The sequence below is a fragment of the Magnolia sinica genome, chromosome 10 (assembly GCF_029962835.1).
Source record: "Magnolia sinica isolate HGM2019 chromosome 10, MsV1, whole genome shotgun sequence".
In the NCBI taxonomy this organism is placed as follows: domain Eukaryota; kingdom Viridiplantae; phylum Streptophyta; class Magnoliopsida; order Magnoliales; family Magnoliaceae; genus Magnolia; species Magnolia sinica.
In genome coordinates this window covers 8,000,587-8,027,917 of record NC_080582.1, presented here as the reverse complement: position 1 = coordinate 8,027,917, position 27,331 = coordinate 8,000,587, and the positions used below count along the sequence as shown (strand labels likewise).

The 27,331-nt window shown below is 44.7% G+C and overlaps 1 protein-coding gene across 1 annotated transcript in view; it reads right to left on the bottom strand.

Moving 5' to 3' along the window:
- Positions 1-27,069, bottom strand: part of LOC131217304 (uncharacterized) — a 37,850-nt gene extending 10,781 nt beyond the window's left edge. Inside the window, exons 1-6 of the mRNA XM_058212218.1 lie at positions 26,995-27,069; positions 24,411-24,497; positions 22,073-22,264; positions 20,483-20,629; positions 19,146-19,292; positions 8,992-9,277 (exon numbers count right to left, since the gene is read on the bottom strand). Coding sequence (XP_058068201.1) covers positions 8,992-9,277; positions 19,146-19,292; positions 20,483-20,629; positions 22,073-22,264; positions 24,411-24,497; positions 26,995-27,069 — 934 coding nt within the window. The remainder of the gene's footprint in view (positions 1-8,991; positions 9,278-19,145; positions 19,293-20,482; positions 20,630-22,072; positions 22,265-24,410; positions 24,498-26,994) is intronic.
- Between the last annotated feature and the right edge of the window lie 262 nt (positions 27,070-27,331).

Genomic DNA, 27,331 nt, shown 5'->3' with positions numbered 1-27,331 from the left:
GAGGCGATCGAACCAAGCCAAGCCGGCTACCAAGCTCAAGGATCGGGGGTTAGCTAGTGGTCGAGCCGAGCTAGCCAATCCGGATCAAGGACCGAGCTGGTCAGCTAGTGGCCGAGCCAAGTCGAGGGCCGCTTGACTTGATTCGACCGGTACACCTCTATTTCCATCCAAGCCATAGGAAAACCAAATATCGCTTGATACAAAACTTTCGTGGTGTATTAATGGTCAATCACCTGTTTCTTATGGTATGGTCCAGCTAAGATTTGAGTCTGATTTTTTGGTCAGACGTCCTACAATTATCTAGAAAAATGGATGGATGGGGTGGATATAGAATACATACTTCAAGGTGGGCCCATGGTAGGGGTAACACCCAGCACCTAATCCACTCCCGTGGTGCAGGCGTGCAGCAGATTCCAATTCCAGGTCAGATAAGAAAACCGGAAGCGTTGACAAATAAAAATCATGTTAGGCCCTAGGAAAGTTTCAACGGTGAGCATCATTATCATTATTGCTTCGTGTGGTGTGGTCTCTGGATCCGCTTCAGTTTTGAGACTACATCCTAAAATAACATGGCTGAATGTATAAATGGTGTGGATAAAATCCATACATCATGGTGGCCACTTAGAGCCCCTTCCCATTCCTAGCGAAGGATAGACCAGGGTAGGACACAATGAGCATTCCTTAAACGATGATGGCTGTTACCAACCATCTTGATTTGTGTATTCTGTATCCATACATTATTTTTCATATCATTCTAGAACATGATACCAAAATTTAAGAAGATCCAATTATCAGGTGGACCAAATTGCAGGAAACAATGGTGATTGAACACACTACTCTTACATGCTTTTTAGAGCTCATCTTAATATTTATGTAGGTTTTATTTTCCATCCAATCCCTAGGTTTTATTTTCCATTTAGGATTGTACACGAACCTAGTTAGCTAGGTTAGCTAGCTCGACTCAACTCGAAAAAGCTCGATTGGACTCGGCTTGAACTCGGTTTCAACCCGAGTCGAGCTGATTTTTTGAGCTTGAAAAAATTTCGAATGAGAAGCGGGCGATGACGTAGAGCAATGAGAAGTGACCACACTTAATTTGTTAGCCAGAGTCATCGGCGATGATGTGGGCCAATGAGAAGCGACCACACTTAATTTTCCTAGGGAGGCTCTGAGGGCAACTGAGGGCCAACATGATGTATGAATTTTATCTACACCGTCCATCCATTTTTACGTATCATTTTAGATCATGAACCCAAAAATAATGAATATCCAAGTCTCAAATGGACCACAAAGTGGGGATTAAATTCCTATCATTGAAAAATTCTTGGAGGCTATAGAATTTTTTGTATCAAGATGATATTTGCTTTTTCCACTTCATCCAGGTGTATACAACCATATCAACAGGTTTCGATGGTGGGCTATAATAATGTTTTCATTTCCTAGGATAATGATATTTCCACACCCTTAAATTGACATCGCCACCCCTATAATTTTGTAATAGTGCTTTTAGTTTTAATCAACTTTCCATTGAGAAAATTACACTTGTAGGGGTAGAACTCTAATTTTCTGGTTTGGAAATATCATTTTCCCTAGAAGAAAAAAGAAAAATAGAGAGAGAGAGAGAGAGAGAGAGAGAGAGAGAGAGAGAGAGTAGGCTCAAACCAGGAGAAGAGGGCTGCAATGAAAGCACCAATTTCTTTTGGGTACTCAAACACCAACGTAACCTTGGTTTAAATACTGATTAGTGGACGTTTGCTAATTCCGCACGCATGTGGAGACCTGCCCATCCACACTCAAGCACACGTGCAAATAAAGAATTCATGTGTAATATCTGAGTTTTACACCTGGTTGGAAATATAGTCTAGATCTTCTACCTCCAAAATCATGCAGTTTCACGTCTCACATAGGCCACATTGAATAAAGAAATCCAATGGCTATTACAATTTCTCCCAGACTCCTATTTGTTTTGTAGTTTGTGGCCTGCCAGAGGTGATAAATGGCCTTATTTTAATGATAAAAGATCTAGAAATTGTAGACCACCTGATGGAAAGATATGATCTATAATACGTGTTTCATATTGGCGCGTGTGACTGCATGTGCATGAGCATGCTTCCACACGCGTGTGGAAGAAGCAAACATGTAATTAGTAATATTAATGAGGACTACAGAACCTTAATAGACACGCACTAGAGCAGATAAGAATAGGCTAAAGATGGCAAACCTAAAAGTCATTTCTCTTAACACAGATATCGCAAAGGCAGCATGCAATGTACGGTGGCGATGGGCTGGGCCCACCTCAACAAATTCAAAATTTTTGGGCCAGGCAATGAGATGGACCCGATCTGAGCTGTGGTCCATTATGCTATTGTATTGAACTTGGGCTTGTATTGGGATAAAGGTCCAACAACTAGGCCCAGATTTACTTAAATGATTTAACAGAGGCTTGGTCAAATGCATTCTCCACGTATTGCAATAAGGAAAGCTATTGGATGAAATATTTCAATGCTTTGATTGCTCGAAGTGTAAAAACAATCCAATTTAAAGCAAAGAAGCTAATCTATCAAGGTGTTAAAACAATACAATTTTAGGGCTTTCATTTGTCATCTTTTCACCATACAAATATAAAAACTATGTATAAACGGTTTGGTTCATCAATTCAGAGGTGGACTAGATTGTGGAAATATGGTAAAGGAGAAGTGCTTGGAGTAGAGTTGAGAAGTGAGAATGATGGTGTTTAAGGTGAAATGAAGCTCATCATGATTAGATATGCTGCACCCAAAATCCATTTGATTATTGGGGGAAATTTATTTAAACCCATGAGTAGTTGTGATTGAGGGAGCTAGTCAATTGCCGATGAAATTATAATGTGATTATGTGGGTTGACTCGAGATTGACAACAAGTCTCCTATTAGACTAAATTGGGAGAGAAATCAAAAGCAAACACAACTAAAACTTCTAGAATTCGCAACTTACTATAAATAGTAAACTTAGTATTTATAGATGGTCGTGATGTCTACTAGTACACAAGTTTTTCGGCCAAAAATAGTAAGTGTCCTATTTGGCTTCACCAAATCGTTCTCCTAATTATTCTAAGCTCTTTTCACGCTGAGCACAACTCTTAAAGCCCAACAGGATGAAGAGTTATAATAAAACTAAAACTTACTATTTATAGTAAAAATCGAATTAAAAAGAAGCTAATCTATCAAGGTGTTAAAACAATACAATTTTAGGGCTTTCATTTGTCATCTTTTCACCATACAAATATAAAAACTATGTATAAACGGTTTGGTTCATCAATTCAGAGGTGGACTAGATTGTGGAAATATGGTAAAGGTGAAGTGCTTGGAGTAGAGTTGAGAAGTGAGAATGATGGTGTTTAAGGTGAAATGAAGCTCATCATGATTAGATATGCTGCACCCAAAATCCATTTGATTATTGGGGGAAATTTATTTAAACCCATGAGTAGTTGTGATTGAGGGAGCTAGTCAATTGCCGATGAAATTATAATGTGATTATGTGGGTTGACTCGAGATTGACAACAAGTCTCCTATTAGACTAAATTGTGAAATAAAAGACTGATCTATACATTATTCATGGAGATCAAACAATAGCAAACTGTCAACCATAGCCGATTGAATCTGAATGCCTGGATCTTTCGCACTCTACACTTTTTAGAAAACTCTTCAATAAGACTAGGTTTTCCTAGTTGGTGATGAGACCAAGGTCTTACTTATTGAGCTTTGTATAACTTCTTCTTTCCTTGAAAGTCTCCACACATTATAGAATTTCATGCTCATCTAAATATTGTAGATAAGGAAATTAATACAGCACGAGTGCATACCATCTCAAACCTACTTATAAATATCACAACTATGGTAGGGCCCACCAATATACTTAATTATTGCATATCAGACCCAGTTATTGCATGGATTTACAATCATTGATACCGTTTAATAGCCTGATTTAATCGTGTTTGTGATGCAGAGTGTATTTACAAGCATGAACTGAAAAAGGGTACTTAAACCATAGATTTAATGCTCTGATGACACCCAAGGCAAGGGACGGACTCCAGGGGACCAAGATCGATGGAATTACACACCAGGGATCCGAGGAAATCAAGCCATTCACGTTAAAGAGGCTCGAAATTGGTGAAAAATGCAAGATCACATAGTTCTCGCCATCTGATTGGCTCAAAACTTCATACATGGCCTGAGGGCCATAAATTAACCGTACATATCAAATTTCAGCCCTCGGATCACTATGAAAGTACCCCAACTGACAGATCAGCCCATAAACCGTTGATTCTGGGCCCACCTGATATCTGGAACTGTCTCAACTTTGGTCTCGGCGGTTTAAATAAGATGAGGAAACAAATGGATGGTTTGGATTTTGATAGAACATCACAGTGGGCCCCGTATAACCAGCGTGTGTACATGAGGTACACACGTGCCGAGCCGCACCAAACCACGTAAGGCGGGTCAGCGCTGCTGACCTGCATCTTCTTCCCAAAAACGGCAACTGCCGTTTTACCTGTATAACGGACGGACGCTGTCCGTTTTTACGGACGTTAGTGGGCCCCACATATTATCCCAGTGGACAATCCAAACCGTCCATCGTGTAGAGGGCCTCGAGTACTACAAAACCTTGCTGAACTTTTGGACCCATGCAAGCACACGTGCGCAATATAGAGGCTACAAACAGGCGGTCCTACGACGTTCAAAATGATTTTTGGGGTGATTTCTTCTCTGGGCAGCGTCAATGAACGTTCAAAACCACCCATTCTTTACTAAAATTTCATCCTGAATCTAATGGACGGGGTGGATTTTTCCGAAAACACCTCTGTGGGGCCCACCGATCACGTTAGCGCCGGACGTGCGAAAGGCTACGCACGTCCGCGAAATCTGACTTTCCAGGCAGTTGTGGCTCACCATCTTTGATCATATGGCAGATCTGAACCGTCCATCGTGTAGACCAGCCAAAATACTTCCAAGAGACGTTGATTTTACAAGAATAACGCAAGGAACGCGAGAGTTATGAAACGCTGAACTTGGCTGCGAAAAGGCTTTTGCTCCCCGTGCGATAGCTTCCCAAATCCGATTTCCACCACTCCAAAAGCTATAAAAAGAGTTTCAAACATGGAGAAGGGGTGTGCTTGAATAGGGGACGTCAGATAGAGAAAGAGAGGCGGAGAGAGAAGTGTTTAAAATTTTTATGTATTTTTTCTTTATTTTTCTTCTTTTTCCTATGATTATGTTAGGCTAAATCTCTTAGCTAGGGCTAAGAGGTGAAGCTTGTGGCGTGATGGGAGCTTCTACAGGTTTGATTTGAACTGAACTGATTGACTCTGTTTTGATTTAAGAAATTCTTTTAGTCATTAATGGTTTGTTGTGATTTAAATTACAGTAGATCTGTGATGGCTTGAATAATTCCTTTCCTTTTATTTTAATGTTCGGAAACCCTGTTGTTCGCCATCGTCTCATAGACATGGTTGGATGATGGAATCCTTCCTAACACTCATACATCTTTTAGTTGGTTATGGATTGGTCTAAGTTCTGTTGTTTACCTTGTCTCTTAGGCATGGATTTGTGATGGAATCATACCTAATTCTTATACCTTTCATCTCTTGAAAACTATATCAAGTAAGTTCAGTATAATATCCATGAAGCAGGCATAAGATCTCCCTGATCTCTACAAGTGGATCCTCTGAATCCCTAGTTTCCTTCCTTCGAATTCTTTAAGTTTAGATTAATATTTCACCATTATTCCTCAAATCACAATTGGTTTAGATTTCATCTTAGCCTAGTTCTAGATCTGGTTATTTTCAGATAACGTACAGGTTTTAGTCTTTGTGGATTCGACCTCGGTCTTACCGAACTTATAAATATCACAACTATGGTAGGGCCCACCAATATACTTAATCACGATAATTTAATAGTATGATTTAAACTTATAATTATGTGGGCTTAGAGGTCTTATATTCTTCCACTTGGGCCATACTAACCAACCAAATAAAATTTCTAGATGGGTACCTATTAGATTTTAGCGTTGGATATGACTAACATTGCTTAGATCTGGTCCATCAAAACCTTTGATATTATATCATGGTAGCCATCTTAATATTTAATTTTGTCAAAGTAAGACAAATCAATGTCACAAGTATTAGTAATCTTGATGACATAGATCATGGATAGAGAATTGTGGGCTGAAGATTACACGTCAAATATGATCATGCATAGAGTTGGGCATCGAGTCGAGTCAGACCGAGCTAAGATTGACCCAACTTGACCCGATTTTGAAATAAACTTGACCCAAACTCTACCCAATTCAGTACTGAATCTAGCTAGCATGCCTTACCCGATCCGAGTTCGGGTCTAGCTTGGACTAATCCAGACCGGGTCCGTCCTAGTCACAGGTATTGAGTTGGGTTGAGTCAACATCAAGTTGGGTCGAGTGTCGCAGGTATCTGAGGGCTTAAATCACAGCTCATAATCTAGGTGCACCTACCAGAATTGCAGCTTCTCCATTAGCATCACGTCATCCCAGATCTGAAATGCCAAATTTGAGGGTTTTTTATTTTTTTATTTTTTTAACGTACGAGTTGGGTTTTGGATCAAGTCGAGTCAGTATTTAGTTGGATTTTGGGTTGAGTTACTAGGTGACCTGAACTCAATTAACTTGGTTAAGTTCGGATTAGATGAAGTCTACTCGGTTCGGATCAACTCACTTACTCGGTTCAGGTCAAGTCAAATCCAAATAAGTTGGACAAATCAAGTCATCTCGTGCTCAGCTCTAATTATGCATGCCTAATAAAAGTCGTGCACCCCTGGTAAGCTGCAAATCAAAATTTGAAAAAGGTTAGATAGGACTTGACCTCAATAACTTGTCTTTTTGGCCTAAGTCGGGCTAAAAGTACTGAAATAAGACCAAGCCTTTAGGGAGGATGAGCATAGCACACAAATCATGGGAAAGGATTGGTTATCTGAATCTATAGGTTAAGCAACATGTTCGTTACTGTGTTCCTGAGGTGGAAGCTATTGAGAATCTATCTTGAATTTTCTTTTCTTTCTCTTTGATCTTATGCGCCTTATCTTTCCGAAAACCCTATAATGGGACTTTGATTTTCCGTACATCTTAGTGAGATAAGCAAAATCTACATTTATATAAAATGGATTTGAACTAAGTCAACCAATCACAACTACTCTCTCAAGAGTCTGCACACTAGATTAAGTGGAAAGTTAGATCATCCAATCAATTTGAATTTTAGGGCTATGAAACATCTAAAGTGGGGCCCACACCATTGAATTTGCGTCAATATCAGAGGGGAAATTAAGAGGAAGCAAACTATTAGTTGGATGATCCTAGAAGCTGTGATTGGAAGATTGCCCAATGAATGAGGACGCCAATTGGATTAGATATCACTGCCCATTTGCTACCAGCAAAAGTCCACCAATCAGCGGCTAAGATCATCATATGATCACATATTATTGGGTAACACCTATATATATATATATATATATATATATATATATATATATATATATATATATATATATATGTGGGAAAAGGTACTATGCGCTCGACCTCACGATAAGCTCCTGTGAGGTCGAGCTATGTGGGCCCCACCGTGATGCGTGTCGACCATCAACACCGTGCATTTGATGGGTGCCCTCTAAATTATGGGATATCCCAAAAATCAGCCATATACGGAACTCAGGTGGGCCATACCATCTAAAATCATGTGAAGACATGCCAAAAATATATAAAAGCACTTGGTGGGGCCCACCTGAGTTTTGAATGCTGCTGAAACTTGGTCTGAACCCTCATCCAAGTGGGACACACATAATGGATGGGCTGGATTTGCAAACCACATCTCGGTGGGCCCAAAAAATGATTATGAATGTTTTAATGGTGCATGACCCCTCCCCACTTCTGTATGTGGTGTGGCCCACAAAAGTCATGGATTGACTTGATTTTTGAGACCTAGGCCAAAAATGGAATGGTGCATCTGACCGATGTGGTAGATGTTCGAAATGCATCACGGTGGGGCCCACACAACTCGAGCTGACCTCATGGGACGGACTCGTGAGAAATTTTCCATACTTACCCTTAAATGTCCTTCATGTACCACATGTGCCAATTTGTATATGTTGGCATTTATCAATTGTGCCAACTTGTACATATCCACATCTATCACCTGGGCGATAGATCTGACCATCAAAAATCAGATCAATGGCCTAGGTCGAAAATCGCTTTGATACCATGTTAAAATACACGTTTTGAGGAAGAGAATGCTTGATTTCTTAGAGTCGCATACAATCGGTATTTATATAAGAATAGAGGAAGATTAAAGAAAGAAAACAATGAAGAAAAAGAATCTAAGAGATTACAGAGGAGAGAAATCTGCGATTCTATTCTGTAGACAAGCTAGCTAGATTCAGACGCGTTCCTCCAACAACCCATGTGATGGATGGCTTGGATCTCATCCACTTACGTATATCACACCCACACATGCAGTGATATATACATGAACTGCCCAATCCATGTATACCTCTAACAATGACAATGAAAATAAAAAAGAAAAGACAAACCCCACATAGGATCCATATAAATGATGCTATAGGATTTTATTCATGTCCCTACGACGACAGTTAACCACCATTTTTAGGAAATTTGCTGTTCATCCACCATACATGCTGCGAATAGATAGAGGTGATCCAGACCGTCAAAAAATATTGCAGGCCCCATTAACCTTTTGATTCTTTCCATAACCCAGATTCCAATCTATACTCTGCAAAGCACCCCACGATTTTGATGGTCCAAATTACCCCAAATGTACACCATGGATTGGATGGACGAGATTATCCCCATAACCTACCCACAACTCTTGGATTTCAGTTCAAGGGCAAGTGACCCCAAAGCCTGGCCCACCATAAAAGAAGTGATTTCCATTATCTGAATCATCATATGTAATGTCTTCCACATCGTAGCAACCTGGCCTGCTTGCATAGGACTTAGCTCCATATGGTTGTTGATAGGTGTTTTTGTCATCCATCACATACATGTTCGCGAAATAGGCTGCCTTTCTATAGCCCTCCGATGAGAAATGGCCACTCCCCATTTTGGTGAACGTGTGATAGCCCCCACTTTCAGTATTGAGGACCTGTCCTGTCCAATGAATCCTGGATGCACCGTTGAGATTGCTGAATATATGGAGAGGCCAGTATCCCACCCATTTAACGTCGAATATTCCCAGCCACCACTTGTTGTTTGTACGGTCCTGATAAGGGAAATGAGAAATGTTGAGGGGATCTAGGCTGTTGGGGGCAAAAATATAAGTCCGAAGACTCGGACTTAATGCCTCGGGACTCGGACTTGATACCTCGGGTCGCCGAAGGATGCGTCAAATCCGAGGCATGGTTCGCTAAACCGAGACAATGGTTGAGTCGGTTCGAACGACTTATCAGCGTTCCGGGCATGTGTCGGGCGGACCGCCTTGCAAGACCGACCGTCGCTAGGTCAGATCTCATCCCGGATATCTTGGGATAAGATCTCCGACCCCGAAGCTCACGGGATCGGATGATGGCTCAAGATGGGCACGATCCTATCTCCGTGATACCAGGAGAAGATCCCGCGCTCAATATCAGGAGGACCCGAGAAGACCCAGCAGCTATAAAAGGAGGACCCTTGTCACCTTGAGAGGTACGAAACAAATTCCTCCTAAAAATCTTTCAATATTTTGAGACCCCGAGTCCAGGCCTGACTTTGGCATCGGAGGGTCCCCTGCTCGAGCCAGGGTCTCCTTTGTTTTCTTTCTGTGCAGGCATACAAGGGTCTAGGAGGACGAACCAGATAATTGCATCAACAGTTTGGCGCCGTCTGTGGGAACGTGCAAAAAGCCATCCCGTACCTCTATACTGAGTCCAATGGTGATGACTAGAAGGACGGTCCCAGAAGAAGATTTGAATGAGAACGCGATTACAGGGCCACCCGGTCCAATCGCCGTTCCCCCAGCCCAGAACGCACCTAACAACCGCCGACGAGGGGCGACCGGAACAAGCAACAATCAGCGGGGTCGCGACGATGGGCGGTTGGACAAGGAGGTTCAAGAAATCCGTTCCGATATGAATACGATGAAGCAGATGCTGGAACGAATGTATCAGCAGCAAATGCAGCCACTCCCGCATCCTCAAGGGGAGACAGCGCACGTACCGACGGCGGCGGTTGATCCCCAATCTTCCGCGCCGCAGTCTTTCCGGCCGAGCCAACCCCAAGGCGGACCAGAACCATCTCCAGCGCAGTCAGCCAACGCCTCCCTCCCCCCGACTGACCTTCGGCACGAAATAGAGCGAAGAAGGCGCAATCGCCCTTCCATGGAAGGCACGGCAGAAGCAAGAACCTTGGAAAGCCGACATTCAAAATTTCAAAAAGAAGTGCGAGAAGAGATGACAAAAGAGATGGCGGACATAAAGCACGGCCGAAACGTATATTCAACCGGGTCCGACGAAAGCATCCCCCTTTGTGGACTCGGTATTGAAAGCCCGATTGCCTCAAATCGCTCCTTTCACCGGCAAGACCGACCCGACCAAGTATTGAGTGCTTCAGAACCTATATGGAACTCCATGATGCCTCGGATGCGAATGTGTCGGGCCTTTTCTCTTACATTGACCGATGTAGCTCGACCGTGGTTCAAACAGCTGAAGCCAAAGTCCATCGGTTCATTCGTTGAGGAGCGACGCCTTCCTCACCAACTTCATCGGCGGAAAGAAAAAATTAAAGCCCCCTGCACATCTGAATAACCTAGTCCAGAAGCAGGGAGAGCTATTGAAAGATTACATCAAGCGTTTTAATTTCGAATCCCTTCAAGTTCGGAAACATTCGGAAGAAACGGCCCTCAATGCACTCATGCAAGGAGTTAGGGATAAGCCATTCTTGGCATCTCTAGACAAAACTCCGCCCGATACTCTGGCAGAGTTTATGGCGCGGTCCGATAAATATGCCAACGCCGAGGAAGCACGAATCCTGCGTGAAACTAAAACCTCGGCCAAAGAGTCGGCCAAAAAAGAAGCCGACTCGGCCGGGGGAAGGAAACGCAAAGAGGATCAAGCACGTGACGAGCGAAGGTCAGGGAAACGGCCGGATCGAAAATTTTCCATATACACTCCCCTGAATAAGACTCGGGAAGAGGTACTGATGGAAATAAAAAACGAAGGCTTTGTTAGCTGGCCCAGTAAGCTCAGGAGTAATCCTAATCGGCGGGATAAGGATAAGTACTGCCATTATCACCGCGATCACGGGCATAACACAAGTGATTGCCGTCACTTAAAAGAAGAAATCGAACGACTCATAAAAGACGGCCGACTCGGAGAACATATGGTCAAAGCTGGGGCATCCGAGGCGCGCCCGACCGAGAGTCAGCCTATGGAAGAAATCCGGACGATTATCGGCGGTCCACAATGTGGGGGCGACTCAAACAACGCGCGAAGGAATCACGCACGAAAACTCAGTCAGCCTCAGTCCGAGCTCATGATTATAGATCGGCCATCAAAGGAAAAGAAAAGAGAAAGGTATTGCATATCGTTCACTGAAGAAGACGCCCGAGGTATCCATCACCCCCACGATGATGCGCTGATCGTCTCCTTGGCGATCGCTACCCGAAAAGTGTTTCGGATACTCGGCGATACGGGGTCATCCGCAGACGTGTTATTTACTCAAGCGTTCGACAAAATGGGGATCGAACGATCCGCGTACGCCCGGTTCGGACCCCATTGATCGGTTTTTCCGGAGGACAAGTATTGCCCGAGGGGACTGTCTCATTACCACTCACTGCTGGCACTGCCACACAACGATGATGGTTGACTTCCTGGTCGTCGATCAACCCTCGGTATACAACGCGATACTCGGCCGACCTTCATTGAGTCTCCTCCAGGCCGTGGTATCCACATACCATCTTACAATGAAATTTCCGACCGAGTCAGGAGTCGGAATTGTTAAAGGAGACCAGCAAGACGCGAGGCGATGTTACATGATAGCTGTAAAAGGAGCCGCCGACAAGAATCCGACCAACATATTAACAATCGAATCGTTGGACCCTCGGGGCGAGAATTATGAACGAGGACAGCCGGTCGAAGATCTTGTCTCAATCGCCTTAGTCGAAACAGATGGATCCAAGACAGTGCGAATTGGCTCATCTCTGCAGTCCCCTTTGAGAGAAAAGCTGATCGCCCTGCTCCGAAAGTACGCCGACGTATTCGCTTGGAATCATGAAGATATGCAAGGGATCGACCCCTCCGTGGTGACTCACCGACTTAACGTCGATCCGTCATATCGACCGATCCGACAGAAGCGACGACCGCTCGGCCCTGAACGATACGCCATCATCGAGAAAGAAGTCAACAAACTACTCCAGGCTAATTTCATAGAAGAAATACACTATCCAGAGTGGGTCGCGAATGTCGTGCTTGTAAAGAAGTCCAACGGGAAGTGGCGAGTCTGTATTGATTATACCGACTTGAATAAAGCCTGTCCCAAAGATAGCTTTCCGCTTCCGAGGATAGACCAGCTAGTAGATAGTACAGCCGGACATGAGCTCCTTAGCTTCATGGATGCTTATTCGGGATATAATCAAATTGTAATGCATCAAACAGATAAATCAAAAACTACCTTTGTCACCGACAAAGGCCTTTATTGTTACCGAGTGATGCCATTTGGTCTGAAGAATGCCGGTGCAACTTATCAAAGGTTAGTTAACAAAATCTTTGCTCGACTTATAGGCCGAACCATGGAAGTATACATCGACGACATGCTTGTCAAGAGCATACACGCGGCGGATCATGTGAATGATTTGGAAGAAATGTTTCTAATCCTGCGGAAGTTCCGGATGAAGCTAAATCCAAGTAAATGTGCTTTTGGAGTAGGCTCCGGAAAATTCCTCGGTTTCTTAGTCAGTCAGCGAGGAATAGAGGCAAACCCTGAGAAGATAAAGGCTCTGATTGATATGGAATCCCCCAAAACCATTAAGGACGTCCAAAGATTGGCCGGACGAGTCGCAGCACTCAATCGGTTCCTGTCCAGAGCAACGGATAAGTGTCTCCCTTTCTTCAAACAATTGAAAGGAAGACAAGCGATGGGTTGGACGGAAGAATGTGAAGCAGCATTCCAGCAATTAAAATTATATCTCGGTTCTGCACCTCTCTTATCAAAACCTGAACCGGGGGAGTCGTTGCTCCTCTATCTAGCTGTATCCGAGGCAGCGGTTAGCTCGGCTTTGATACGAGAATCCGAAGGAAAGCAACTACCGGTTTACTACGTCAGCAAAGCGTTATTGCCAGCAGAAACGAGATACCCAAGCTTGGAAAAAGTGGCCTTGGCTTTAATAACTTCCTCTCGGCGACTTAGGCCGTACTTCCATGCCCACACCATCATTGTAATGACAACCTTCCGCTTCGCGTCTGCAGAAACCAGAAGCTTCCGGCCGACTCACCAAATGGGCTATCGAGCTGAGTGAGTTTGATATTCAATACCGACCAAAGGCAGCAATCAAAGGGCAAGCCGTAGCTGATTTTATCGCCGAGGGAACGTCTTCAGCCGAACTTTCAGCAAATGATACACCGAAGGACGGTGCAGCTCCGACCTCAACCGCTTCCCCTTGCCCTATTCCATGGAATCTGTATGTCGACGGTTCTTCCAACTCGAAGGCCAGTGGGGCTGGGGTGGTGCTGGAAACCCCCGATCACACCTATATACAGTATGCCTTACGACTTGGATTTCAAGCGTCGAACAATACGGCGGAATATGAAGCGTTGCTACTCGGCCTCCGACTCGCCGCTAGCATGGAGGTCACGCACCTAAGCGTTTTCAGCGACTCTCAGTTGGTTGTTAACCAAGTTACCGGTGTATACCAGACACGGAAAGACCGGCTAAGGGCTTACATGGAGAAAGCGAAAGAACTTATCAACAGATTTCAATTCTGTCGTGTAACTCGGATACCTCGTACGGAAAACAGCAAAGCCGATTTGCTAGCAAAGCTCGCCTCGGCCGAAGAAGACGATATACCCAGGTCCGTCCCTGTCGAATACGTCGATAAACCAAGTATAGACGAGCCAATTAGCGAGGCCGTCAATACAATCGACTCGGAACCATCCTGGATTGATCCAATCCGCCAATTCCTTGACGAAGGAAAGTTGCCAGAGGATGCCGAGGCCCGACGAATTAAGATCCGAGCTTCCCGTTACACCATACTCAACGGACCCTTTATAAGAAAGGATACTACGCCCCGTTTGTTGCGGTGCCTCAAACCCAGCTGAGGCAAACTATGTGTTACGGGAAATTCATGAAGGAATCTGCGGAAACCACTCCGGAGGGCGATCCCTCGCCTACAAGGTCTTACGACAGGGATACTGGCTCACTATCCAACACGACGCTCGTGAGCTCGTTCAAAAATGCGACAGATGCCAACGGTTTGCGGCAATTCCGAGGCAAGCACCCGAGGCACTGACGCCGATGACTGGTCCCTGGCCTTTCGCACAATGGGGCATCGACCTCATAGGACCGCTCCCTATGGGAAAAGGGCAGACCAAGTTTGCTGTGGTAGCAGTGGACTATTTTACGAAGTGGGCCGAGGCAGAACCATTAGCCAAAATAACCGAGCGGAAGATCACCGAGTTTGTATGGAAAAACATTATCTGCCGATTCGAGCACCGTACCATTGTCACAGACAATGGAAGGCAATTTGATAATAGGAGCTTTCGTGAGATGTGCAAGAACCTCGGGATCAGGAATATTTATTCATCACCGCATCACCCTCAAACCAACGGACAAGTCGAGGCAGTTAACAAGATTATCAAGCAACATCTTCGGACCAAGCTTGGCCGGGCCAAAGGAGCATGGGCCGAAGAGCTCCCGAAAATTCTTTGGGCTTACCGAACTACAACCCGAACGGCCACAGGAGAAACTCCGTTTTCACTCGCTTACGGCTCGGAAGCAGTCACTCCCGTCGAAATCGGATTACCTTCGGCTCGAATCACCTTATTCAATGCGGAAGAGAATGAAGAACTCCTTGCACTCGGACTCGACCTTCTGGACGAACAAAGGGAAAGGGCGAGGCTGCGCACGGAGGCTCGACAACGACAAGTGACTCGGTTCTACAATACCCGAGTTAAGATTAGAAGATTCCGAAGGGGAGATATGGTTCTTCGGAAAGTGTTTTCCAACACTAAGGAGTTTGGGTCGGGTACACTGGGACCCAATTGGGAAGGACCCTATATCGTCTCGGGCACCATTAGACTAGGAACATATCGGCTGGAAGACCTGAACGGACAGTCATTGCCTCATCCATGGAACGCTGAACACCTCAAGGTCTACTATCCTTAGCTTGCTATTTGATGTTTAAAGACCCTGAGGAAGAGTAAAGCCGAGTCAAATGAATAAAGACATGCTTTTCTTTTTCATTCGTCCGAATATGTGTAAGTACAAAAGCAACCGAATACATCGGAGCAAAAAAAATATATACATATAAAAAACCAAAGTCTTCATGCGTCGGCCCCGTCCCCGGCAGTTGTGCCTTCAGCGGCGGCGTCCGGATTCTCGGACTCTGAGGCTGCCCCGCCTTCGATTTCTGAAAGGTCAAGGTCAGGAAAAGACTTCTTTATATCCTTGACGCATTCCAGATATCCGCTCTGGAACAAGCGGTCCCTTTCATCCTCGAACTCCGCCGACTCAAGGAATGCTTGGACGGCTTGGTCCCTAGCCGTCTCGGCCTCCCGAGTCTTCTCCTCGGCCTGTTGAATGCGCTCCGCCGCCTCAAGCTTAGCCCGAGCTAAGTCATCCGCGCACGAAGCATGGACTGCCAGAACTCGCTGATTCTCCTCTTCGGCTTTGGAGAGTCGAACCAGTGCCTGAGCGACCTCTGCCTTCGCTTCGTCCAGGGCCCTTCTGGAAGAAGCCGCCTCTGCCCTCGCGTCTTCGGCAGCTTTCCGAGCAAGGGACGCCTCGCCTGTCAGGACGCCGACCCGGATCTCGGCAGAAGAGCCTGCAGCCGATGAGTTGAGGATAGCTCCTTGCTGGCCTTGATTAAGCAAGGAGCGAGTTCAAAAAGCATCCGGGCAGCGTGGCTGACGGTCTGCGACGACGGGGCGTTGTAGAGTTTCACGAACTCTCTCTCACACCCGTGGGCTAGGGCCCAAGGAACCATCCCCGACACCACTTGCTGCAGGACCGACGGCCCCTCCTGGTTCGTCTCCTCCCCTCGGGAGGGCGCGGTCCTGGCCTCTCCTTCCCCCCTGGAGGACGCGGCCCCGGCCTCCTCCTCCCGACTCGGAATATCCGTCTCAACGCGTGCCGAGTCAGGTGCCGTCTGAGGGTCCGAAGCAGCAATCGCCGTCTCCTCCGCCCTTTCGTCCGGGTCGGGAATCACCACGACGGAAGGGGCAGAAGAGCTCGCTGGCTCTTTCTCCTTCCGCAGCACCCTTTGCCTCTTCGGCGGCCGAGGCTCCGAAAGAAGAACTGACCGCGGAGGAGCCTTCAACTTCGTGACTGGTCTAAGGGCAGGACGAGCTCCAGTCATCTCCGGTTCGGGGACAATCCTTAGGTTGGGACGAGCTTCGGGCAGATCTGCAAAAACAAAAAAAAGGAGGGGGAGAGTAAGGCGAAGTAAGTCGGGGGAAATTTGGAAAATTCAGAAGATTCGTTCTTAATTACCTGTAACTTCCGAGTCCAGACCTGCAAGGTGAAGGCGCTCCGGCTGTAGAAGCACCTTCCAAGACCTGTCCCCCGGATCCAACGACTTCAACTCTTTGATCCGAGCCGAGGCAGTGTTTGCTGAGCTTCGGCTTCTTCTTCGGATTATATGACAAACATAATTTCGTCATCTTTTGTTTATTAAAAAAAAAAAAAAAAAAAAAAAAAACCCAAGTCACCTGCTCTTTGGAAAGCCCGAGGGACACGAGCCTCGTGGGACCGGACTCATCCGTCTCCCAGCGACCACATGCCCAAAACCAACACTCTCTCCATGTTTGTTGGAAGTGGGAGGGTCGGTTATCGGGGAACCGCCTCCGCCCGCCAAGCAGCGAAGACGTAGAAGCCGGGATAGTTCGGATTTACCCGCACTTGATACAGGTGGAGAAATTCGTCGACTGTAAGCGGTGTTCCATCTCAGCCCACAACACTGCACATCCGAGTAAGTTCCTCCACCCATTCGGGACTATCTGCCCCGGGGCAATCTTTATGCGAGACAAAACTCCCCGGACTATGGTCTGAAGGGGCAGACGCAAGCCGCATTGCATCGACACTTGGTAAATCGCGACTGCCCCGGCAGGAGGGTGATCCGGTAAATCATTCGGACGGGGAAGATAGGTGATGACCGACTCGGGAATATGGTATCCGACTCGGATTCTGTCCAAGTCCGTCTCAGTCAAGACCGAAGGAACCGGACCGCTTAAATCTTCCCCCGATCCTTCTTCTTCAGATTCGGCCTGCGCCGACTCACTAACAGGAGCAAGATCAGGGGTTCCTTCGGCGATTAAAACTTCATCTTCTTCCTCCTCATTCTCCTCCATATCCCTTGGCAAGTTAGGCCTTCCCGGGCGGGTTAATAGAGACGACCCGCCCCGAGAAGGAACGACGGAAGCTGGACGCTCCGCCGAGCTTCGGTGACTCTCTCCGGTAGACAAGCAGCGTTGGCGTCCACTGCTATCTCCGTCAGTAAGGAAGGCGATTCCGCAACGTTCCAAAAACGTTGCGCTTCGCCTTCGTCTCCGGAAGCTCCCCCCTGGGGACTTTGAGAACTCCTATCCGCCATTATTACCAAATAAAGAGGAAGGAGAAACTCACCGGAGGGAGAAAGGAAAACGGAGATGGCGGAAAGAGGCACCGACGGTAAAGAAAAAGAAAAGGAAGGAGACGAAAGGCTATGTAAACCCTAAAGAAAATGCGGAGCGGGAATGGCAAGAGCAGTAAAAGTTTACAGTGCGGGGCCCCTGACGTTATATAAGGTCGCCATACGGCGGAGACAATTAATGAGGAAATGATTCGACGCCTGCATCGATTCCCTCGCTCGACACGTGGCGCACGTCAACTGGCAATAATAATACCTTCGCTACGTGTCCAATCCTCATTGGCGGGATGTGTGATTTGACGGCCGACGGCGCATGCGATGTCAGAAGCTGAACCGTCCCCCATCAAAGGCCTCATGGAATGCATTTAATGATCACGACTCATCTCGGACTGAGTTACGAACCGACTCCAAACTCGCTACTCCTCGGCTCCATTTTTCATTGATGTACTTGTTGGGGGCAAAAATATAAGTCCGAAGACTCGGACTTAATGCCTCGGGACTCGGACTTGATACCTCGGGTCGCCGAAGGATGCGTCAAATCCGAGGCATGGTTCGCTAAACCGAGACAATGGTTGAGTCGGTTCGAACGACTTATCAGCGTTCCGGGCATGTGTCGGGCGGACCGCCTTGCAAGACCGACCGTCGCTAGGTCAGATCTCATCCCGGATATCTTGGGATAAGATCTCCGACCCCGAAGCTCACGGGATCGGATGATGGCTCAAGATGGGCACGATCCTATCTCCGTGATACCAGGAGAAGATCCGCGCTCAATATCGGGAGGACCCCAGCAGATCCGAGCCTATAAAAGGAGGACCCTTGTCACCTTGAGAGGTACAAAACAAATTCCTCCTAAAAATCTTTCAATATTTTGAGACCCCGAGTCCTAGCTGACTTTGGCATCGGAGGGTCCCTGCTCGAGCCAGGGTCTCCTTTGTTTTCTTTCGGTGCAGGCATACAAGGGTCCAGGAGGACGAACCAGACAATTGCATCAAGATAAAGAAAAATAAAATAAAATAAAATAATAATAATAATAATATTATGAGATGATAAGATGATTCTGATCATTGATATGTATGGATGAACATGGGCCATCAAAATGAAAAACTTCTAATGGTTACCATTCACTCAATAAATCAACGGCCAAGATCATTTTTCAATGTGATTATTGAATTATTGACCATACAGAATAGCACCACAAGATGGATGCTCCTGATATTAAACCATTTTTTGAATGTGGACCACATGGAGCGGCACATGGAAAAATGAATTCCTATGAAAAAAGAGAGGAGTGTTTGTTGGTGCAGCTGATGCTTACCAAGTACACGGTAAGTGGCAGGTAATAATCAGCACCGTCGTAGGTTGAAACGGAAGAAAGGAAGTCACCAAGGACTATCGTATGGTCTACTTGAATGAAACCCCAGCACAGGAGGTTGTAGCACCCTGTCTTGTGGCCCCCATCTGCCTGTATACACCCACAAATTCAAATTATTTCCCTTAAGGACTGTGCCATCTGCTACAAGTGTTTTAAAAATATTCTTTTTTGTGACATGTGAACCCAGATGGTTTGGGCAACTGGGTCTAGATTTGGGTTGCATGAGCTGGGTCTGGATCATGTCTATGTTCAAATGTGTTGGGTGCAGATCTGGTTTTGGGTTGATTTAGATTAAAAGGGTTTAGACCTGACCCATTTATCTATGGGTTATGTTTAGAGCTAGGCATTGAGTTGAGTTGGATTGAGTTAGTGCTGATTCGACTCGATTCGGTTTTGAAATAGACTTGACCCGAACTCAACCCAACTCGGTATATATCGATTCCAGCATGCCTGACCCGATCCGAGTCTGGGTCTGGCCTGAACTAATCCGGACTTAGTCTGACTTGGTCACAAGTACTTAGTTGGGTCGAGTCGACACCGATTCGAGTTGGGTGCAACATGTATCCACGGGCTGAAATCACAACTCAAGACCTAGGTGCACTTGCCAGAATTGCAGCCTCTCCATCAGCTACACAGCATCATAAAACTAAAACACCATATCTGAGTTTTTAAAAAATATATATGTACCAGTTGAGTTTTGAATTGAGTCGAGTCAGTACCGAGTTGGATTTCGAATCAACTCAAGTCAGTACCGAGTTGGATTTTGAATCGAGTTACTGGGTGATCCGAACTCGACTCAATTTGAGTTCGGATCGAGTTCGGATTGGATGAAGTCAACTCGGTTTGGATCAACTCATCCACTTGGTTCGGATCGAGTCAGGTTTGAACAAGTCGGATGAGCCGAGTTTGTCAGTCTGAGCCGTCCCATGCCCAACTCTATTTATTTTTGGATCAATTCTTCCCGTTCAAGTGAATTTTGCATTGAGACAACTGATTACTTGTCTGTAAAGCCAGTTGGACAAATATTCCAGGGGTATATTTGAACATAAAAGAGGGGAATGTGTGTCCGGGCCAAATGAACAAGGGTTCATATATTAAGATTCAAGACCCCAGAATAAAATAATAGATGATAGAGGAGAGAAAAGATGTGTACAGTCCAATAAGTAAAGAATCTGGTTCGATTGTCTCCAAATTGACGCTGCATAATCTGCAATTTCATGCACACATGTGAGAGAGAACAATTTCATGAGAGAGATCAGAGGGAGAGAGAGAAAGAGTACCTTCCATCCAACAGTAATCCAATTATCGTTGTTGGCGATAAAAACTGCAGCCATACTGAATTCATTACTCTGGACGTCTATGTTCCAAACACCCACATCAAAAGTTGTTCCGTAATACTGTCGGTTATTTACGCTTGCCCCAGCAACCTAATACACATCACAAAATACGTCTTGCTTTTATAATACACTTCTTATGGATGAATAGATTTAGGTGCCGATTTTTACATAAGGCAACTCTTACCGTGACCACCCTATTGGACGGATTGGATGGCACATATATATAAAAGGTTGTAAGTTATATATGTGCAAGGATTGGATGGCATACTTACATGAAAGGTTGGAAGTTATGTGCTGGATTGCCCTTATTTTTGGGGCATCCCATTTTCATGATGGAAGAACCTTGACCAACAGCAATTCGCCATGGTGGGCCCACAAGCTAACCAATTAGGAGTAGTTGTGACCATTTCACACACACACACATATATGGAAAAGGTTCCATGCGTCCAGCTATGGGAACTTCCCATGAGGTCGAGCTATGTGGGCCCTACCATGATGTATGCCAAACATCAACAACGTGAATTTGATGGGTCACCTTTAAATTATGGGATATCCAAAATATCAGCTGTATATGAAACTCAGGTGGGCCATACCATCTAAAATCATGTGACGACATGACTAAAACATATAAAAGCACTTAGTGGGGCCCACCTGAAATTTGGATGCATCTAAAACTTGGTCTGACCCCTCATCCAAGTGGGACACACACAATAGATGGGCTGGATTTGTGACCCACATCTAGGTGGCCCAACAAATAATTATGAATGCTTTAAAGGAAGGGTAACCCCTCTCAACTTTTGTATGTGGTGTGGCCTACACAAGTCACAAATTGACTTGAATTTTAAGCCTAAGGCCCACCATGGAATGATGCATCTGACTGATGGGGTAGATGTTCAACATGCATCATGGTGGGGCCCACACAGCTGGACCTCACGGGAAGTTCCCACGAGCTCGACCACGGCATAGAACTTTTTCCCACGTGTGTGTATGGAAATGGTACTATGAGGTTGACCTCATGGGAACTTCCCATGGGGTCAAGCCGTGTGGGCCCACCGTGATGTATGTCTAACGTGGACCCCATCAGTCAGATGTGCCATTCCATGGTGGGCCACGGGCTTAAAAATTAAGTCAATCCATGACTTGGGTGGGCCACACCACATACAACAATTGAGAGGGGTTACCCTCCCATTAAAACATTCATAATTATTTGTTAGGCCACCTAGATGTGGGTCACAAATCCAGCCCATCCATTGTGTGTGTCCCACTTGAATGAGGGGTTAGACCAAGTTTTAGCCGCATCCAAAACTCAGGTGGCCCCACCAAGTGCTTTTATATGTTTTAGGCATGTCTTCACATGGTTTTAGATGGTATGGCCCACCTGAGTTCTATATACGGCTGATTTTTAGGATATCCCATTACCTAAAGGAGACCCATAAAATGCATGGTCTTGATATTTGACACACATTATGGTGGGGCCCACAGAGCTCGACCCACCTTTTAACACCTTTGGGAAACAAGAAATGAGCTACTCACTTCTAAGATACCATTTTCATATTCCTTCCCGGAGATATAAGGGTACACAGGTCTGATCATCAAGTCATTCTTGGTTGTCCTTCGAATCGGGACCGTTCCTTCAGGGCAACTGCCACTCTTTTGCCACGTCTGTTGAACTGACCTAGGCGAAGCCTTCCCAACCTTTCCTTCAGGATAATCACTAGGTCTCATCTGTAGAAAAAAAGAAAAATATTCAATCATCAACAACGTTTCACACCATCCATTGGTTGTGGGCCATGATCTCATGTACATTCAAATGTCCGGTTCCTTGCAACATTTTAAAATTTACCTGGAAAATGTGGATGTATCCCAACTACTACCAATGTATGGTGGAAGGTATTTGGTACACATTCTCTTATACCCACCATTTTGGACACCAATATTTGCAATAAAAAGCTTTGTGGGGTCCACCACGATGTCTGTGTGATATCCACTCCATTCATCTATTGCACCGGATCATGTTAGGATGTGAGCTCAAAGATGATCCGAATTCAAGTGGGCCACGGCAACATAGGCGATAAAGATGTCTATGCCCGTAATTGTGGGGAGACCCGCCTTACTAGCAGGCTCAGATGGCATATAAACACCATGGTGGGCCAGACCCGTTTTTAACCGGGTCAAAAACAGTGGACGTAGCACAAACCTGACTAGACATGATTTATAGCCGGGTCATAAATGATGGACCCGAACCCTAGAAATGGGTCTGAAATTTTGGATCCGGACCCCCGCGGGTACACGTTGATAACCTTCCATTACCCATTTCATTCAAAGGGGATTTTTATGTATTACTACCGCATTAATGTTGCTTTTACATATCAGACCCTAATTAAATTAACTTATCACTAAGCTACTTTATTAATTAATCTTTTCTTCATAAACACCTCTTCTTTGTGTAAATAAATGTACATGGGATGGTTGTATTTCCACAGATACAGCATCATCTATTGACCGTTGCTCTGGATGGGCCATACGCCAAAGATTGCACTAGTAAGATCATCTTGACCGTTGGCTAGAATGCATTTACTCCTCGGATCAAAAGCTAGGGCTGAATAGATGAAAGGTTTCAGTTTATGTTTTAGATGTGTGGCCCATGTAAAAGGCTCACTGACCTGACTATTGGACCAAAAGGAAGCTAGACCAGCTTGATTATTGGACCAAGAAGTCTAGACTTTGGGTTCACCTTGATGAATGGCTTAGATCTTTATTAAAAAAAAAAGAAAAGGAGTGGCTTTAGAGTTAGTGTAGCCTGCCTAATGACTAAATTAACTTGATTTTCACACTACATAAATAGATCTCTAATTTCATTGGTTGTGGCTAAAGCGGGGCACAGGATGACTTGACTCGTCTGACTCATTCAAATCCGACTTGATCTCAACTAAGTGGGTGAGTCAATCCGAATCGAGTTGACTTCGTCCAATCCGAACTCAAGTCGAATAGAGTTTGAGTCACCTAGAAACTTGACAGTTTGAGTCACCTAGTAACTTGACTCAACTCAACCCCAAATCCAGCTCTATAATGACTCGACTCAATCTAAAACTCGACTTTTATGTGTGTGTGTGTGTGTGTGTGTGTAACTCAGATCTAACATTCCAAAACGTAGATGCCATGTAGCTGACGGAGAGGCTACAATTCTAGCAAGTGAATCTAGGCTTTGAGTGGTGATTTTGAGCCTGTGAATACTTGGTGCCAACTTGACCTGACTCAGTACTTGTGATTGGGTCGGACTCGTTCCAGATTAGTCTAGGCTAGACTTGGACTCAGATTGGGTCAGGCATGCTAGACTTGGTACCGAGTCCAGTTTGGGTCAGGCCTATTTCAAAACTTGATCAAGTCGGGTCAACCTTAACTCGGTCCAACTCAACTCGATGCCCTGCTCTAATTGCCGCGTACATGAGTCTTGAAATCCCCTCATTTCTTGGAGAATCCATTCACCCTGGTATGGCGCGTTAGACGAATCGATTGGATAGCATACATAGTATGATGGCCTCAAACGCAATTTGAACAATTTTAATGATGGGACTTTCCATCTCAACTATTCCTCGTGGTGTAGCCCACCTGAGTTTTGAATCAGCCTGATGTTTGGGCCCCAGTCCACACAAAGAGTACTGGCCCACCTGATGGACGGAGTTGATCCCATCCACATAAAGTCATCCACGTGAATATGGCCCAGCAATACAGGTTTGTTTTAACCATATGGCCGTGAATGACAGTTGATATCATCCGAGGGAATATGGTTACGGGGCTGTTTCTGACACGTGCTGATTGTGGGGCCTATTTGATACACGTGTACAAAGGAGATATATTTCTATCATCAAACCTGTATAGTGTGATTTTTGAGCAAAGGATCGCCAAAAGCTGGTTGCTTGTAGATATCAACACAGTCAATGACGCCCCCATCTTCAGTCTGTAAAAAGAAAAACAAATTAATAATAACTAATTAGACATCGTACACGTGGCATGCAAGCACTAAAATCCAAACCCTTGAAATAGTTGGGCCCACTTAGATGGACACAACCCAAAAACAGATTGATTAGATAATCCTGATCTCTGGACATTTATTCATTGAATTTCAAACATTGACCATTTTTCATTTAATCGTCCTACAATCGGCCAGTTGGGACCATCTGGCCGGGCTGTGATCCATCTGAAGTGGGCCAGATAATCTGGACGGTCAAATTTTAACTACAGGTAGGCCATTTGCCGGTGGCTGCAAGATTATTATTTTTTTTTCCAAGTGTGTGAGACTACTCTTGCTTCCTTGTGTGCATGCACAGGTGTTCGGATCATTGGAGCCGTTCATCTTGTGACCAGCCCTGCATGTGGGCCCCAAGTGGGGTCTGATGTGGTGTCCCACTTTATAAAACTGCAAGTGCACTGACCATGAATCAGGTCAGTCCATTAATCAGATGGGTCACGGTTTATAAATTAAATGTACGGCTGAACAAAACTTTGATGAAGTTCTCTAAGCTGACAACCTATTCCACCAACAGCTTGGATAATTGCACTTTGCGTGTAGATGGGAAGCGGATTGCCTGTGAGCTGTGTGGGGTCCATATATAGAGATGTATGTGACAAATCCTCTCCGTCCAGAGATCATATGGCCGGATATCGAACATGGTTGGAAGGGCTAAGGCAATGCTATATGTATTATAAAAGTTCATTGATTTTGGTCTAAGCAATTTTATAGTAGAGTCTCACACTCTGTGTGTTTATCTGAGTGGTAATAATTCTATTAACGGTTCGATTGACATATAAACATCAAGGTCGGCTCCAGGAAGGTTTCAATGGTGAATGATGTTGAGTTTTGGATCTGCTTGATTTTTAGCATCTTGTCCTATTATGATCTTCCAAAACAGATGGACGGAGTGGATTTGTCATGGACATCTCTGTGAACCCCACACAACCAATCTTCTCTCATGTAGATAGTATGCCTTGTTTACCACTGTAAGATAAAAATGGAATTGTTATTTACACCCGTAAATTTGGAGGTCGAGTTTGTTATATTTTGTTTTAAAATAATATTTATGGTTGGCCCATCCAATTGATCACATCCTCAACGTGGATGGACCAATCCTATAATATCTTTTCAATTAGCCAACTCTAACATTTCAATTTATATACATGGTTAAAATAAAATGCATGAATAAACCATATTTAGAAAAAGACACATTATACAGCTAAAGTCTTTTGATATGGGAGATTTTGAGAGAAGGTCCATCCATGAGGGTGCCATCAAATCAATAGCTAATGGACCAACCATGAGCCCCACATCTACAAATTAGCTGCCAATCAGGAAAGTTTTCAGGCTAAACCAACAGGCAACTCAGCCTTGAAAAATCATTATTCCAACCCCTAGTTCATCTAATCATCGTGTCAAATAGCCACTTGCTCTAAAAGTTCGAGTTGTTAGAAGATAGCATATTAATGTATATCAAGTGCCAAATAACTATTTTCTCTAAAAACTCGAGCAGTTGGAGGATGCATGGTGGATTAACATAAAGTGTGGAGGAATACTCACAACTCACACAATTTATATTAATGCGTATAATTGTTAAATCACCACTTTTTTTAAAAGCTCGAGCTGTTAGATAATAGTATATCAATGTATACCAAGGTCAATCTGTTACGGTTGGGATTTTGGTTAAGAAACGGCTCTAAGCCGCTCCTTATTTGAAACGGTAATGAACCGTACTAGACTAATTGCTATTATTCGCAGTTATTTTCATTATTTTGTTGGTGAGTCTTAATTAAGTGTTGGATGTTCTTATTTATTATTATTATGCTTTATTGTTTTATTTTGAAATAAATGTACGGAATGGATTCTATTTGTAACCTCTGAGTGTACCCCACATGGCCCGAGAGTCACATTATTTCAATCTCCCTCTCCCTCTCTCAATCTCCCTCTCTTTCAATCTCCTTCTCCCGATCTCAACCCTCTCTTTCGATCTCACTCTCCTGATCTCAACCCTCTCTCTTGATCTCCCTCTCACTCTCCCTCCCTCTCTCGATCTCCCTCTCCCGATCTCAACCCTCTCTCTCGATCTCCCTCTCCTCTCTCGATCTCCCTCTCCCTGCAACATCCACCATCCCACGACAGTCCCCAACACATGGGGTTTCTAACATTGTAGAAGCAGCAGCAGCAGCTCCATATCTGTCGTTCACGGTTGAATGGGGAAGACTAAAGGGAGGGAGGGAAGTGCAACAGCAGCAGCAGCAGCAGCAGTGTGCAGATAGGTACACCCAACCCCTTCTTACAACATATGTTGCAATATTGATAAATCCCCTATTTCGCTACTTTAGAAAATCATAAAGGATCTAGTTTACCATATTATCTCATTTCGGGAAGTCCATTTCCCCATTTGCATTTTCAAATCCCGGTTCCTCGACTGACATGACACTACCTGTGCAGGGAAAAGATAGAACGCAAACACTATCTCATCTTTGGATCCACTGAGGTGGGTGAGATCTCTAATCATGGGGCTTATCATAGGTTAAGATTGGCTTAAAAATGAAGTAATGTATGATTTGTTTTTTTCTTTTTTACTTTTCTTAAGATTCTTTTACCTGGAATTTTCCTTTCCTGCATGTAGTAGAGAAAAAAGGGATCTGGGTTTTTTTTTCTGAAGGTTTCTACTTTGATAGATTCTGCTAAAATTAGATTCCTGTGCCATTCCATCAATGCAGGACATGTATGAGCATGATTAATGCCTACTCCATTTAAGATATCATGAGAAACAG